We start from the raw sequence: 17,473 nt of genomic DNA on the forward strand, positions 1-17,473 counted from the left end.
GATAGCTGTGTGGTAATCCCCAGCTGAAGTGCTTATCTTTCTGTAACCTGAGCGATTATGCTCTTAGGAAAACAATTTTATTGTTCAGAGACATTTTATGAGACTAGTGGTCAAATACAAAAAGCCATACGTTACTGAGGATATTTGTGCTTTTCCTTGCCGCAAATCCACTTGTGATTTAGAACGAGAGGCGATGCTAAATAGTGTCTGACCTACTTGTCAATGAAAGGTGAACAAGTTGCTTAGAGGAGACAGATGAACAGAGGTCTTGGCAAACAATGTGAAGTAATCAGTATAGTGTGTTTCAGTATTTAAGGGAGGGAAGGGAAAGTATCCAAGAATGTCAGGCACAAAACAATGCACAGTTAAGGAGAGTTTTCACAGGACAATGCGAGTGGGAATTCCCTGGAACCTTTTGATCCCACTCCCGATGGAATCAGCGAGTCTCCCAATGTGTGAACAGTGTTCTCTATGGCAGTGCTGGTAAGACAAACTTGAATATCTCTATGGAGACAAGATGCAAAGAAGGATAAGAGAACTGAACTCTGCAGTCGGCATTACCATGTCCCACAGAAACAAAGAACAATGTTACTTGCACCATTTAATAATGGCTAACACCACAGCCATACATCAATAGCGGCTCAGGAAATGCTTCAGTGTCAGACCAGCTGGTCTGGGCACAGCAGTGACATCAAAAAAAAAAAAACAAACACTAAAGGGGTCTGGTGAATTTCCGTCACAGTTTTGTGGTGCTTTGTTTGTTGAAATCCCAGCGTGGCTGGGGCACAGCGGATCACACCAAAGGAGAAAGGAAAAACATCCTTGACGACAACTGAGATTCAGGGTGGTTGCACCACTATTTATAACCTGCCCAGTCTGCTCCGTGACAGCAGAGGGGGATGGAGGGAAGAGGAGAGAGCGAGGGTGAGCAGAGAGAGAGAGCCAGACACACAGACAGAGGGTGGCCTGTGAATTCCACAGCAGAGGAAAAGACCATTGTTGTTTCCCTTGACTGGGGCCCTCTGTCATCACCGTACTGGGTAAAGAGGCAATAGAGCTAAAAACAAGGCATGTGTACAGCTTAGAAGAGAATCAGCTTAATCTGCAGTATCATTTTGTCTGTTTGTCTGTCTGTTACCAATCCATTTAAATGAAAGTCGATCTCACTTCTCCAGAGAGATGCGAGTCATTGTCTACAGATGCAACGATGTCAAAGAGTCTGCATTGAAGCTGGCAACTTGTACGCTGCGGTAATGATACAGACCAGCAGGGTTCAGACCATTTCTAACCTGGACAGCACAACTGGCCTACAAACAAACACGAGCATGTGTTTGTGCACACACAAGATTATGCCGCTGCATGGCTCCCATGATCACCTGACTGGGAAATCTGGCAAACAACTCCAAAAACAACAACACACTAGCACATGCACACACTGAACAGAGCTGAGAGTACGCCAGCTGTTAGTGAATAAACTTATTTCATTCTAGAGCTTTCTCTCCACAATTAGGCTTCTCAATTTATCTCTACTCTTATACACAAATGTTAAATCTGTGGCACCTCACATTATATTTGTCAAAACCAAATATTAAAAAGACCTCCATTTGCGCTCACACGTAATAGCTGCGTGTTCGGTGTGGAGACGAGGTGAGGCGAGAAGCGTCAGGAAGTTGGAGGGGGTGCACAGCAAAAAACTGCTATGGTCACTTTCTCCTCATAACCCACGTCTCCATCTGTTATCAATAAACCCAGACACCGACGGCAAGAAATCCAGCTCAGCAGATAGCAACGAGGAGGAGGAGGAGGAGGAGGATGCCTCAGCTGCACACAAACACACTCAGAATAAGAGGGGAGATAGGAGACAGACAGCGCTGGCACAACGGCAGCCCTTTCACTTCCTTAAACTCTCATATCACAGCTGTAAAGTCGTGTACAATGCAAGAATGTCCTGAGCTGATCCACAGGATCGGGACAGAGCCCGGTCCAGGCTCTTCTGAAACATCAATGATACGAAGGCAGAAGCATTTACAATCCTTTGAATTGTTTAATGTAGCCACGCTCTATGCCATTATTCTCTTCTAGAGTAATTTATTTCCTTTAAGAAGAGAACAAATTCATAAAAGTTGTTGTTTCAGTATTACATTCAAGGGCAGGTTTTCCCTCGACAGAACAACAGCAGCTTATGTTAATACTCATTCTGCACAAAATGAATCATATAGGCGATGTAATCCATCTACCTGCAACAAACAGTGACCCGTTTTATTTAAGGTTAAACCAAAGTGCTTTTGTTGCCGTCGTAAAAGATTTTTTTTTTTAATCAGCATGCTAAGTCTATTAGACTGCCTCCTATTTGTGTTTGAGATGCAAATCATTGGTTATAATCAGATGTTGCACGGTTATGTTTTTTGGATTTACATGAGCGTGGTGTTTACGATGATACCTGCAGTTCCAAAAAGATATTCAAAAGTGTACATGAGGAAAATCTGCTGTGGGTTTCAGGAATCAAATATATTCAACGGACTGCAGTCTGCCTGTCCTGGCTCAGGACTGAACATGTCTGGCCTCATGTTAAAGAAAACACAAATGTTTATTGTCCAGATCTGCTGCAAAAAAACAGCAAGAAACCCCTGGTGCTATTTAATATCTGCCTCTATCCAAAGCAACCATATAACTGATATATTTACGTCAAGTGTCCAGTGGGAGCAGAACATAAGCCTGACAGGCCACAGACTCAATCACACGTGAAAAGGTGACTGCATGTGTCCGCACCGAGCTGCACATGAACACATCACAGACCAACAACACGCAACATGGCTAAAAGGCCAACGTTAAGGAACACGCCAGGAACACGCCTGTTTCCACAGGGCAGGTAGATGAGCAGACCCCTGCCATACAGAGGAGAAAAAAATGGACAACAACTTGACAGAACAAGCGGTGCCAACGTACCTCTTGTTGATGGGCTTCTCATCCTTCTCGTAGGGTTTGACAAACCACTTGCCGATGCGAACAAAGCTGCGATTCATGAGGCAGCGCTCCAGCAAGTTGTGGATGGCTTTGAACAGCAGAGTGCGGCACTCGTAGGAAAGGCCGTTCTCCCAGAGCCCATCATCCTCGGCTGGAAAAGAAAACAGAAAGGAGAGCCGTAAAAAAAGGTGAGAGGAGTGGAAAGCTTTGAGAGTTTTCATGCCATTTTTATAAACCAGTAAGAACTCTCCAGGGCAAACAATGTCAATCTTGAGAGCACAAAAACTCCATTTACAGTTGCAGCGAGACCGGTGCGCGTTTCTGCTGCGACGAGGAAGCAGCACAGCATAGAGCAGCCTGACACTGGATCAGATGGCAGTCACTAACAGAGACGCTCATCAGTGTTTACAAGAGGACATATGGGAGCACCAACTGTCGCGTTAAACATATCGTCATATTATACATACCAAGCTTTAACTTATAACGTGTTTACTGCGCACCATCACCTTGTTTAAGTTTTTGAAAACATGACTCATGAGTAGGTGTCACTGGTTAAGACGACCTGAACAACTGCTTGTGGACAGACCGCACGTTGTTCCCTGAACGCCTCACAGTGCAGGCCGTGGCAGATGCTGCTGGGTGGCTGCCGTGTGATCAGACAGTTGTGCGAGCAAAAATTAGTTTGAAAAGAGTGTAATAGAGTGTTATGAAGTCAGATCCCATCAAGGAATAAAAGTTATGGCTGAAGCAGTGGCTGCCACAAAACAACGACATAATGATGCACTCAGACAAATGCGACCACTTCAAACTTTAACTCGCACACTCTCAAACACGGGTTGCAGTCTGGAGCCCTGCTAAATATACTAAATAAACTGTCTAATAAAATGTGTTCAACTTTATCAAACACACCTGTATCTTGTTCATTCACTTTTACAAACCCTAACAGGAGCATTGAGACCAGGCTGCTCTAACAGTCTAATGGACACCTCCATACAGAAATTGCACATTTCCTGTGATGCAAAACATTAACTCTACAGTGACATTACAAAAAGATGGCAAACAGGCCATGTAAATTCAAAGAAGCGTGTGCTCACTGAGACAGAGAGGGAGGTTAAGTAGAAACCTGCTGCTGCCTGCTTTTAGGTTGTGGAGGTTTCACAAGCTTTCTGCTGCTCCACACGTTGAGCTTTAATACCACAGTTTAGGAGCGTAACGGTACAGAAAATTCACAGCTCAGTAGCACCCCGGTTTTGTTTTCAGTACAGCTGGGAAAACCAAATCGTAATATGTTTTCATTTTGCAAATGGCCAGTAAGTGATGTGGAATAAAACAAAAGGCAGCAGAAATGTGCTACCACTGAGCGTCTGCCTTTACGTGGACCTGAGTGATGATTTTTGAAGTATCCCATTTGTGTGTGTGTAAACATCAGAAACCTGGATAAGTCTTTATCTTGATTTTGAGAAACCCGATTATGCAAACTGAAGTGCTCAAAAAGAAACTGGGATACCGTTGCATGCGTACATCTGCTCTGTCGACGACGTGAGCCGGCGCTGCATCAGTGCTTCTGTGAACTCCAGACTGATGAGCAACCAAGCCACAGTCTGTAAAACGCTACAGCCACTCTTGTCAGTAAGTGTACTGATGGTCCTACTGGTTTCATAAACATTTCAACTGTGTCATATAGCCAGTAAAGTCATGCCCAACTCATACATACATTTTCTCTACACTCTGGGTCACTGAACCCCATCCTGATGACCCTATCCTACCAGCAACGCCCCGCTGTACATCACGGCGGGAGTGGCAGCATGGCACATCAAAGTGGAGGACATTTTCCCCTTGTCTGCCATTGGCAATAAGGTGGATAAGCCAAATCCACAATGTGAAGTTGACATTTAATAGCACTAAGCCCACCATAAGCCAGAGTGGCCTCATTTTCAATAGTCACAGTCAAATTAATTTGAGCCTGGGCTAACAGTTAAAAGAATGCCAGATTAAACTGCTGGTTTGTGTGTAAATATCAGAGGCTCCTGTGCAAAGAGCACACCGTAACCAGTAAGTGTGATGCTAGCATCCATCCATCGTGTATCTTCAGATGCGAACAAGCAGACTTGTGGGTGCTCCGTGTAAACACATCCTGAATATGATCAGAAACAGGAGAAGCCTCTAAACTGGTGCACATGTAGGAACTCTACATGCTGTTCTGACACTTTGCATGTCTTCTACAAATACAACTGAGCATGATAACGTATCTGCTGTAATTAAAACTCCAATACATGATGTCCCTGTCCTTATTCATCGGTCGGTTCGAGCCTGCCTCCAGGAACAGAGATACTCAGGTGATGCCGTTGCAAATAAAACGAGATAACATGTTTAATGCAGCCACTTCCAGGAACAGACACAATGTTAACTGGTTGGTTGACCACTGATGACACTCAATTTCAGCCTAATGTACTACTCACTGTCCACTGATGCTATAATTCACCAGGAAACCATTTCAAACAGAACCTGGATCCAACTACTGAGGGCTAACTAGCAGTTCAGCAAAAAGACAGTGACCAGCACACTGCTAGAACTTTTATTTCTGAAAGTCTGCTGCAAAGAGCCAGACTGTAATTAGGCTGTGTTAGACTAAAACGACTATATTTATTCGGTTCATACGGTGTACAAACAAGTCACTCTGCAGCCTGCACCTAGCCGCTCAGGATGAGGAAATGTACCGCTAAGACCCGTATCACAGTTGCTTTCTGAATCACATTCGGCGCTGGCCTGAATGCTGGTCTAATCTCATTAACAGCCACTGCTCACATCTTACAGCACTTAAGCTCCTTTCAGTCAAGTCTGCAGCAAACATCTCCCCAAGTGTGCTGTCTCTGCATGAGCACAGATGAAATAAATACCAAGTGTGACCCACCCTTCGTGTCAGCTCGCCGTGTGCCAGGGAGGCACAAGCCGGCCCAGAAGCAAGTTAATCAAAATTTTATTGAATTATTAAGTGAACCCTTGGCTTGCTGTTGTATTGCAAAGGCAGGTAACAATATTTTAAACTTAGATGATTGCGAGGCTATCAGCACAGAAAATGACACTGGTCTCCTCCTTTGAATAAGAGAGGCACTACAGAGAGGGACTGTGCCATCTTGGCAGACATGAAAAGCTTGTCTAAGGAGATGCTGAGAGTTTTTATGCTTTTCCTGAGTTTAAGCAAACAGCCAGCTATGTTGCAAGGGTGCAATTATAAACATCTGCTGGAAAAATGTAAATGAAGGAGTGTCAATTTTAATTTCAAAAAGAAAAAAAGTGTATCCCCAACCCTATCAAATCCACTTTGAAATGCCACAGCTCCACCAGACCCAGCAACTTCAGCTAGCCTTTAAATCATTACATCCAACCAAAGGAAAACAACCTCAGGCTAGCTGCCAAAGTAAAGGGGGCTACGTGCCCAACGATTCTGAGAGAAACAAACTAATTCATCAGGTGCATACATATCTTGAGGGATAAGATCAGGAACACAGAAAAGCAGGCTGAAGGCAGGAAAAAGGAAGGAAAATAGCAATTTCCCATTAAAAATTAACAGCGACTGCAGAATAAAAATAAATCAACAACAGTAGAAGCCATTTTTACTTTCTAGAAAACGTGCATGTGAGCGGAGCATGCGTGGAAGCGTGGCTGTTTTTTAACTAAGCTTGCTTTAAGTGATTTAGCAGCTGCTCAATCTATCCTGAGAGACATGGCGGCGAAGAGGGCAAAAAGTCAACAAGAAAAGAAAGTCAGGCCACTGAGGCACTGACGGCAGATTAAGAGAAAGGATGGGAGGGAGGGGAATAAAATACTCTACAATTCAAGAGACTGATCAGTGTGACTGAAAGGCGATATAATAGGGAGAGCAGTAGGGCTCAAACCTATGACAAACGAGACATCCAACCAGCAGTTAAACCTTCAGTCCTACTTCTGTGGACGACGGCTTCTCTGCAAATCTGGCAGAAACCTCCCTACACCTACTTTTACATCAACTGCCATGGCGATCCCATCTGCTCTTCTCTGCCAAGACCACATCTGCCCCGAATGTCCTCCTCCCTGTCGCCTGTTACTCCTCGGTCCCTCCCTCTAGCGCCAAGCAGCTCTAAAACAGGCGTCTGGTTTACATCAAGTGTTCCTAACGACCTCATGTTCGTCGAGCAGTGCCCGCTGCAGCATTCCCCGCTTCAGACAGACGCACAGACAAAACACGCTGCAGTCGTTCACTGGAAAACAATGTGACACTCACTCGCTACAGATTACTATCCTTTTATAAAGATTACAATCTATTTAAAAAAACAAACAAACATCCAACATAGGGCTGCCTCTGGGGCAGATGGGACTCGGCTTTGCAGTTTTTAATGGAAAGCGCCCCATGACGCACGTCTCTGGACTCAACTGCCACAACTACATGGTACCAACGCCAGAACGGCTTCAGGGGAAAAGAATAAGACCATTTACAAAACACTTAAAAAACCTAAACAAATCCCTGAGCATGTTTGTTTTCTGCGCTTGCACTCGTCTTCCCAGGTCCCCGAGTGACACCCATTAGCCTTCTTTGGGACAAAAGCAAGAGCAGAAGCCTCAGCTCTCATTAACATTAATCCACATCAAGCATCAACACATGGAGCAGCTTATGAGAGTCGCCTAAATAGGTAACGGCTCCTCACTTGTGACAGATAGCAAATCAAACGCACACACTGTGAACGTGAACGGAGCCGATGATGATATGTAACAGAGCATTGTGTGAAATGTGAGCCATGTAAATAAATCATCATTCCTCCACCGCACGGAGTGTCGAGGTAACTTAATGTGCTGAGTGGAAAACATACAGAACCACTGGAACAAAACTATTTAACCATCTTATCAAACATCTTCTATTATTTGGAAGTTCGAGTTACCAGTAATTATTACAGATCTTATTATAGATTAATCTGGCACTATATTATTTTTTATTCATACGATAATTTTTTTTTAAATGCCCATCACAATTTTTTTAAACTGAAAGTAAACTTTACTAGATAGATTTTTTTTAAACCAATCCAACAGTGCAAAACACAAAGATATTCAAGTTACTATTATATATGTGTATGGCTAAGAAATGCATCAAATCCTCACCATTAGGTTTAGCAAATGTTTGGAACCGTCAAGTTAATGCACCTGCAAACTGTGCACCAACCAAGATGACTGAGATCGGTGTGAAGAAATACAAAGAAGGCAGAGCATTTTACTTGACCAGTGACAATGAGCACAGCCAGACCATTCTCCAACGCTGACATCTATGCAAGACCACTTTGCTTCCCACCTATTTACAGAGCCAAGCCTGTGTACCAACACCTTTCTGTTGTTGTTGTTTTTTTAATGCACACACACAACAGAGTGCTAGGAGACGCTCACAGAATCTGACAAAACTGTACTACAATCACTGACTTCACCTTTAATTAGTTAACAGAATATGTTCTGCTGAGTTTTTTTTTGTTTTTTTGAGCACAGATTAACTTTCCCAAACTGTACCAAATGTGCATCAGGCAGGACAAGTTCTCAATTTTAACCTGCTCCACTTAAAAAATCCCAACTTGCTGTCAGACGCGAGCGCACATGTGGTGGGAGGGCGGTGCGTGGTGGGAGGGCGGTGCGTGGTGGGAGGGCGGTGCGTGGTGGGCAGTGGTCAGCGCAAGGGGCGAAAGATGAGTGGCCTCATTTAGACAAAGATTTATGGGCTCGACGGACGGTTAGGACACTTTCATGTCTCTGCCTCCTGTGAAGCAGACCCAGATGAGTTGACCTTTATAAAAGCTCTCAGGCAGGAGCACAACAGCCCTATTAAGAATACTCTATGGCAAGGAAACACCTCCAGACACGAGGGAGCGCGCCGCACTTCCTCTAGCATTAAGATACAGTGCAGCATCAGGCCTCTATTAATCCCAAAATACACCTAAAGACTAACAAAACACGGCAAATGGGTGTTTTGAGGTCTATATAAAGTGATGAAAAAGCAAAGGAATTTCATAAAAGCTGAGGAATATATTTTTTTTTAGTTTTTTTAGAAGTGCCCCCCCACAGCTGCTCATCTGTGTATAAGCAATTAGAGCAGCAGTCAGTCATTAAACAGCAAGATTAATGCCTTGTGATCAACTGTGCTCAGGGGGATTCTACCAAGTCTGGCCAGAAGGTTTTCTCCTCTCCTTCCACTTCCTCCTCCTATTCCTGCTTATCTGCAAGGAAAGAGAGAGAGAGAACCAGCAGTGCTCTGTAAAGTCTCCATTACTAATTAATGAATATTTCTTGAGCAGAGAGGGAAAAGAGAGATAGATAGAGAAGGGAGAGAGACTGCACCCATGGGTCAGAGCTGCATGCATGGCCGAGTCCCTGCGCTGTGCCAGCCAATGGAGATCCATCAGAGGGAGCGGGAGAGCGAGATGAAGCAGGAGGAAAAAGAGGAAAGCGGAGGGTGGTTCACAGGCAGGAGATTAGCCCTGGAAAATTGATCCCCAAGCACAAAAGCCATCGGCCTCCTCCACTTTTTCCTCCTAAGAGCTGGTCTGGGTTTATCTATTCATCAATCTCTGCATTACACGCTGACGTTTAGAACCATCTTTGAAAAAAAAAAAAAGAGAGAGAGAGAGAGAAAGCACCACAAATCCTAAGCTAAGGTTAACCAAGTGTGTCTAATTATCTCTGATACACATCCACAGCCTCACAAATCCAGTGTGTAGCCCAACGAGCCTTCACCAAGGTTGGGCATTTCCACGGCTGTTTGATAGCAATCAAAAAGTAGTAAAATTAGAATGTGTCATTTGCTGAGATCAATTAAAGGCGAAATACAGCGTTTACAGTCTCTACAGGGCAGTTAGCTGTCATTCACAAAAAGAATGTCTCCTGTTCTAATTATGTATTGTGAGCCTGTTTCTCTCCACTTTTCAGTCTTCTGGGCACTCTTTGTTCATGTTTATAGCTAAAGTGTGGAGATTTCAAAATTCAGTTTGACTTTCACAGGCTGTCCAAGTCAATAACATTTGGAAATTCTAAAGAGTGAGTGGCATTTCTCCTTTCTGAATCCTTGCCTGGGGCATCCGCTGGGCTACAGTGCTCACAATGGGCCTTACATCATTGTGGGACTGAATCTGTATCACAGTCGCTGTGGTGTGTCATCGTTTCAGTCACTATCCAAGGGAGCAAATATGCCATTACAATCTTTAAAATGGGATTGCAAGTGCAGAGTCAGACATCCACAGAACGGACGGTTTGACATTTTGCTTCCAGATTATGGCTCCGTTACAGCCAAATGTGAACCTAGATTTTTTATTGTGTCAAAAAAATAAAGTCATAACGATTAAAGCATAAAAACCTCAAGCAAATTTCTCAACGCGGGCAACTGGGGAAAACAAATAGTGGTATTGATGGGCTTCAGGCTGATGGAAACAAACATCAGGAAACCAGAGAGCGGCTGCATGGCGGCAGCAGCACTTGAAAACACACGATTTACAGAATTTTAAACAACTGATGTTTGAAAATCACAGCTGTCCACTTCAAAAAAGTACACTTTAAGGCTACCGCGTGCAACACATCAAACCAATAAATCAGCTCTTTCAAAGGAGTTTAAACAGCGATCCCTTTGCATTTCTAAATGCTTCCGACAGGATCCATTCGCAGCAGTTTCATTTGTCAGAGTTTTATTTTAGATTCAGAAATGGCTTCTTTAATTGGATATGAACAGGCAGGAATAGCCTCATGATTACATGGAGAGCTGGAAACAGACCTGTCCCTTTTAACCACAGGCCTGCCGATAATGATCAGCTCAAGTTGAAGAAATATAAAGATCTCAAAATGCCAATAAGTCGGTCTTAAGTGTGCGAAGAACTGACGAACAATAACATCTCTCTCTAGTGTAATTCTGCTTTAAACAAGTTAAGAGCAGATGGAATCCTTCACCTTACAATCAGTGTAGAGACATCAAAACCTCTCAGACCCGTCTAATTCCAACACACGCTTTAATACGCTATGGATATTGGTGGTCAACAAACATCTGTATTCTGCAGGTCGAGCTTCAAACAGAGCATCTCTCGCAGATATAAGGGCAGTTCAATAATTTTGAAGTTGAAAGATCTTCACAGAACAGAAAAAAAAAAAAAATAGGCTGACCAGGAAGAAAGTGAAACTTTCAGCCAACACGCCCCTCACAGGCTACTGAAATATGCCCTTTGGAACTGGATATTCTGCCCTGAGGTGCAAAGCAGGCTTGTTTTTATTTCACCCTTGATTCAAACGCACAGAGCGCAGTCGTCAAACAAGAACAAAAAAAGAATCCTGTGAACTTGGCAAAGGTAGAAAAATTCCAAGAATTACTACATACCAGCAAAAACAATAACAATTGTAAGAAGATTTCAGTGGAAACACGCTCAGAGCGAGCTGCTGAACCGAGCTGCTCTGCCCTCCATCTGTGAATAGATCTCAAACAATGAGTTCATCAAATTGGTGGAGGAGATGGACATTTTAAATGCAATCTTCTCCCCTCCCCCAACATCTCTCGCTCTCAAGAGATCTGACCCAACACCCGGTAATGAATAGATGTGGGGGCCTTCACTGACCACAATGGAGATGGCTCGCTGATAACCTGTTCTGGGCAGCAGATCCCCGTCTCTCCCTTTTAATAACTCATAACTTTTTGCGTAAACACAGAAGTGAGCAAGTGTGCTCCATAAGCTTAAAACATAGTAAACACCAGAATTAATCATCAAATCTTAAATGTGTGTTAAACTTCAGATCAGAAACAAGAGAGCATCTCACTGTGGAGCCCACCTCTCCAGAGTCGTAGTCAGCTGAGGACACGGTGAACTAAGAAAGACCCGAGAGGGAAACATGGTGTCAGACTGCCAGCAGTGGAGGCCACAATGGGACTGGCAGTGAAGGGGAAAGGGACCAGGGCAAACTAGTAAGAACTTAGGACAAATGTACCGCGGAGCAATTACCCACACAGACAGACATCCACTCCTAATTTCTATGCACAAAAAAAAAAAAAAAGATCAGTGAGTCTTTGAGAGGAGGAAAAGGCAGCCATTTATCTTTCGCTTTGGATGCCCCTGGTCAGGAGACTCCACCAGCTTTTGAGGGGAGAGGACGATGAAGAGAGCATAGCATTTGCATAAGAATACATGCCTATACTCAACCACTGGGAGGGGGGAGGGAAGCCGTTTAATTCAGCAATGGCATTCGCTTGTTGGGAATAATTTCTGTGCATGGCCAGGGGAAGATTAGAATTGGTTTTCTCGTTGTGTTAGCGCGAGCAGGGCGGGTTGTCCAACAGTGTAGAAAAGGGGCTTGGTGGTTTGTTCCCCTTACATTCCTTCAATGGTGATTAAGAGTCTGACGTTAAAAGATCCCTTAAGTTTTCCGCCCTTCACTACTCCCATCTCTCTAGCTCACTCCTTCTCCCCTCATCTCCCTGGAGAGAAGGGATTACTGGCACACTGGTATACAGAAATGGCACTTGCTCAAAATTAAAAGACTTTCACAGGCTGCTAATCTAATGAGGGTGGAAGGGGGTGTGGGGAATGAGCGAGCGCCATTTCAGCTGCCGAAATGAAAGGACAAGAGCGGATTTTCATGTTTACCGCCAACATTGCACTAAAGACTAAAAAGAGGCTGAAAACACAAAAAGAAAAGAAAGCTTTTTAAAATTCCCAAGAGGCTAGGACCAAAGGCAAAAAAAAAAAACGCTATCAAACTAGTGGCAAAGAGAGTGTGGCGGTTAAAAGGCGACAACAGTTGTGACATTCCAGTTGAGTGCACAGGTTGGACTGGTCCCGCCATGGTCTGCCCTGCCAATGCTAGCTGGTATTTGTCAATTCGCACCTCCACAGGCGTATAGCACCCAGGAGAGTCCATAAACACAGCCGACTGTCAATCATCATCCTACTTCTTGGGGGACACAATCACAAACACTCTGCTAGCGCCGTGATCGTCAGATCCTGGTGCTCGAGATGCAGATCGTTTTCTGTTCCATCAGCGTTCACCTGACATCGCTCTAATTGCGAGTTTAGAAAGTCAGAGTGAAAGCAAGCAAAAATCTGGGGCCTAAGAAAAGACTGAGCAGGGGTGACCCAACACCCGGACGGTGTGGGCCTGTATGCCCCGATAGAGGCTTTGAGTGTCATTCCACATCTTTCTAGAGTTCCTTTCAAAATAGTAGGGCTGGTCCGAATAGCAATTTCTGGTCTCCGGATATTCGGCCCAATTAATGACGAATATCCTGAGTGTTTAGCTTAGCGGTCACAGCGGGGGGCAAGCTGAGTATTCGGTCCAACGGGGCAGGAGTGAGCGGGCATTTCCACCATCAGCGGTCACAGTTCTGTATCCACCATCAGTGGTGGCGGCAATACCAGCACAGTGACCGAATATTCAGATATTTGGCTGTTCGGGTCCAGCCCTACAAAATAAAGGCCAAAGTGTCCAAAAACAAGTACTTAAATAAAGAAGACTGAAGAGCACAGCATTAACAGGCCAGTAGCATCCACTCTAGTAGAACACACAGCTTCTCAGATCCAGGTAAAGCCATCTGGACAGAGGTCCTGACATTCCTCCATCACCGTCTCAGCTGTGTTCTCAGGTCTCAGGACACACCATCCTGAACAGACTGATCAGCAGCTGCAGATCAGTGGTTAGGGGAAAGGAGGAGGAAGAGGAGGAGGAGGAGGAGAAGAAAGAAGCCCTCTGGCTTACTTTAGATCCATCTCGAAGGGCTGCTCTGCTTGATTTCGCTTTCAGAGCCCCACAGAGGGAGAAAGGCTCTAGAAGGACGAAGAAGATGTCTTCCACGAGTGAGAATGGAGCAGCAGTTTCCAAAACAGGAAGCATGGATTTTACACCGCCCATTTGGGAACCATTCACACAGAAACACAGCTTGACATGGGGAGTGAACACGAAGAAAAACCATCAGGTGCACACGACGCAGGTCCGTCTGCCTATCCATGTCAACAGCATCCCTAAGAAAAATCGGTGAGCAGCATTACTGTGTTTGTTAAAACATGTAATGAATACCACACCAACAAGCAGAGCTGCCAGGAGTCCTGCAAAAACATGAATCATCTTTCTGTGTTAAAATACCTGGAAGACAAACACGGTGCAGATTCTGTAGTCAATATTCAATTATCTAATTTCTATCTCTTAAAGATATCATGTTTAATCTCCCCAAAGCCGGGGTAAGAACATAGCAGTGACTCCAACAATTTCCAAATATAGATTCTCCATACCACCCCCTCCTACTTGAAATGTAGCACACTCCATTAGAGGGCCTGAGCCAAACGCTTCAGGTTATTACCAGGACCCGTTAGGCTTGAATGAGCTGCCCATCGTAGCCTTCAGCTCCCATTTTGAGTCCACTTCAGGCACAATGTCCCATAATGAAGGAGGGTCACAGACGGGCTGTGTTTGGTTCAGACTCCAAAGTTCAATCTACATGGCAGAGAGCATGCATAAAGATGGCCTTTTCCATCTCCCACCACTAATGTTACTGTTACTCAAGAGGAAAAAGAAGAAAGTGGGGGGTAGATGCATTTGCCTCATTTCTGCATGGCTGCTCCTGCATGCTGTGCTTCTCACTCAAGTTATGATAGGACCGAGCTCACTTTCTTATAGCTTCTTCCTTTTTGTGTTCATCCTCTGCAGAACAGCAACACGTGACTTCAGCTTACTCGTTCTACTTCATCAAACTAAAACACAAGGTGCCGTTTCATCTGCCGCAGGGCAGCAGCCACTTAGATATGTTAACCCTCTCTTCAACACGCTGGCAATGATAACAAAGCATGATGCCCAGTGTTTCCAGGGAGAGGGAGTAGCCCTACAGGTGTTGGCACTGCCAGTCTGGCTGGCTGGATTATCAGTCAGAGGAGGGTAAGGGTGGGGGGCATTAGGGAGGCATCAGATTACACAGATAACAACACTTCCCTGAGGCTCTCACTTACAGGGTATCTCCGCGGTGCCTACCTGACAATCAAGCAGTGAAATCTGTATCATTTTTCATTGTACAACCAATAATGTATCTTGACAGGGTGATCTCTGTTCAAGTGCTTCTTTTATAAAAGCTGTGAGCCTTCTACACTTGCTGTTATCTTTTACAGCCATCATTCTTTTAGCTGTATAACCTTGGATAAATCTAAAAAAGGGAGCGTTGGTAGGTAGATGAATTTCATATTTACAGACTATTTTCTGCCAGAGTAATGACTCAGAGACACAGAATAACCGTCCTCATCTTCAGTTCGGCTTTAATCATTTATTTTGTCAAAAGAACTAAAAAAAAACTTGGCTTACTATCTGCCTATCTTGCAGCAGCAGGGTAAATTAACTGCTCTTGAACTTTAAGATCCATCGCTTCATCAAGCAACCCTGTTCCCATGAATTCAATTACTGCATCCTTACAAGCGGCCCGAGTGTTGCTCTATAGCTGACCCTGACCTCCGCCAAGTGAGGAAGCTGCATAAATAGGATGTATCTACACGGCTAAATAAAACATGCATTGCTCTTTTAAACAACATGCCCTTATGTGTATGCTGAGGGGCACCCACCTGCAAGCTCATTGTGGATGAGATCAGCGAAGTTGGGGTCGTCCCCCCACCAGAAGAGCCAAAGCTCCCTCCGGCCCTGCCGCTGGCTGCGCCGCCACACACTCAGTACGTCGGCCTTCAGGCAGCGACTGAAGCTGCATAGGATGGGGTCCTCCTCTGTCACCGCAAAGAGGATGGGTGCAGAGGTGGGACCCTGCCACACAAACCTCTTCCATTTGATCCCAGTCAAGTCAGCCTGCAAGACAAGGGAGGGGGAGAGAAAAAGATTGTTAGCCCGCAGAGTCGCTGCTTCAGGATCCACTCAGCACCTCGGAGTAAACATGTGCTGAGCAGAGTGTTAAGAGGAGGTATTAATCCTCTTTCAGGGGGCAGTTCACCCACCAAGCGCCTCTGACAACAACCCATGATGTCAAACTTGGAAAGACAAAAAGCTGAAAATGGGAAGATAGACAGGGAGATGTAAAGATATACAAAACACAAACATGGAGCAAAAGTGTGTGTTGATATAAAAGAAAAAGAGAAATTGGGACATTTGACTGTTTCCATAGACGAGTGTGTGCTTCAGGTGCTTTCAATATCACCACGAACAACATGTTCAAAACACAAATAGGAAAAAAACTAATGCTGGTAAATGTGGTCTCACCACCTTAATCCTCATTATTGGTGAGTGCTGGGGGGGTGCTTTGCCTTTCTATAAACGCTGTCTGGCTTTTATAGAGAGAACACAACACACAGGAAAAAGCCTCATAGGCAGTAAATCACTGGCGGGGTTATTAAGTGTTAAAACAGGAACATTACGCTCCAGTGCTAGCTAGTCCTGCTGCTTATCACCCAAGCAGCGTCAGACCACCCGTGTCTACCTAAACACATGCACATGCTAACTATTATAAAACACACACACACACAATGCCTTAGGCATACATTCCCATTTCCGCTGGCAATCTTGGTCCTCTATCTATCCTTGTTGAAATTTCAAGTAATCTGTGAGTACATGGACTGTTCATTTTCCTGCCGCTTAGTCCTATTCCGTTCAGGCTGACTTGGCAAGCTGTCCCTCTGTATATTCAACCAATTAATCCATTACAATTCAGGGGATATCTTAACTCAAGTGCAGAGGCGCTGAGCCTGAACAAGTGATTACCCGTGGTTGTGGCGGAGCGGTGGTCTTTCGCCTGGCTAGGGATAAGCTGAGAGATTTGCGGTGTTAGTTGGGATGGTGGTTGGGGGGGTTGGGGACTGTCAAAACAGAGCATTGTGTGGTGTCAACTGGAGCAGAGTTGGATCACAACAACAAGTTAGTCAGCCATAAGACACAGCAATGATTAACAACCTGATAAAACAGTTTTGTCTGTACTTATTACTGCTCTACATGTGTATACTGTAATAGACATTCACCTTTCTGTAATAGAACATACATACGACAGACTTTCAATCAACACGAAGCATGTGTTCAATTTGTTGCCCTGCACTAACTCAAGAGGGAAAAAAGGAGTCTGGCAAGCACACAAACGCCCATGGTTGCATTATGGTCTGGTCATAACTAAACACAGTAGTGCATGATCAAAACAACACGATCTCTGATGAACAGTGTGGCGCCTGAGGAATTCAAAAGCCGCCACGCACGCTGAGGACGAGCTCAGAGGTTCAAACGGCAGAGCTGGGTCTGTGTGTAACGACAGCGCTGCAGCAGTTAGGTCGCTCTTCCTGCTGGAGCGTAAGAAGCACTACTTTACACCTGCATCTCGCTCGGAAACATCTGTGCACACAATGCAAAGGGAGGGTGGAGACAACGGTTAACTGTGAAACCAGATCATAAGCGGTGCACATAGGCAATTAGCAAGCAAACACCCCCATCATGTTACTGACCATGGCCAGTCCCCAGCGGTACTGTGCCTTTCACCATATAAAAGGTTTTGTTCTTAAGTGCCCTACAGATT

The 17,473-nt window shown here is 44.7% G+C and overlaps 1 protein-coding gene across 2 annotated transcripts in view; it reads right to left on the reverse strand.

Moving 5' to 3' along the window:
* med13a (mediator complex subunit 13a) overlaps window positions 1–17,473 on the reverse strand; it is an 81,430-nt gene that overhangs the window by 57,542 nt on the left and 6,415 nt on the right. For both annotated transcript variants that reach the window (XM_008284834.1, XM_008284835.1), the window contains exons 2-3: window positions 15,537–15,771; window positions 2,947–3,115 (exon numbers count right to left, since the gene is read on the reverse strand). In XM_008284834.1, coding sequence (XP_008283056.1) covers window positions 2,947–3,115; window positions 15,537–15,771 — 404 coding nt within the window. The remainder of the gene's footprint in view (window positions 1–2,946; window positions 3,116–15,536; window positions 15,772–17,473) is intronic.

Source organism: Stegastes partitus, unplaced genomic scaffold (assembly GCF_000690725.1).
Source record: "Stegastes partitus isolate 25-593 unplaced genomic scaffold, Stegastes_partitus-1.0.2 Scaffold375, whole genome shotgun sequence".
In the NCBI taxonomy this organism is placed as follows: domain Eukaryota; kingdom Metazoa; phylum Chordata; class Actinopteri; family Pomacentridae; genus Stegastes; species Stegastes partitus.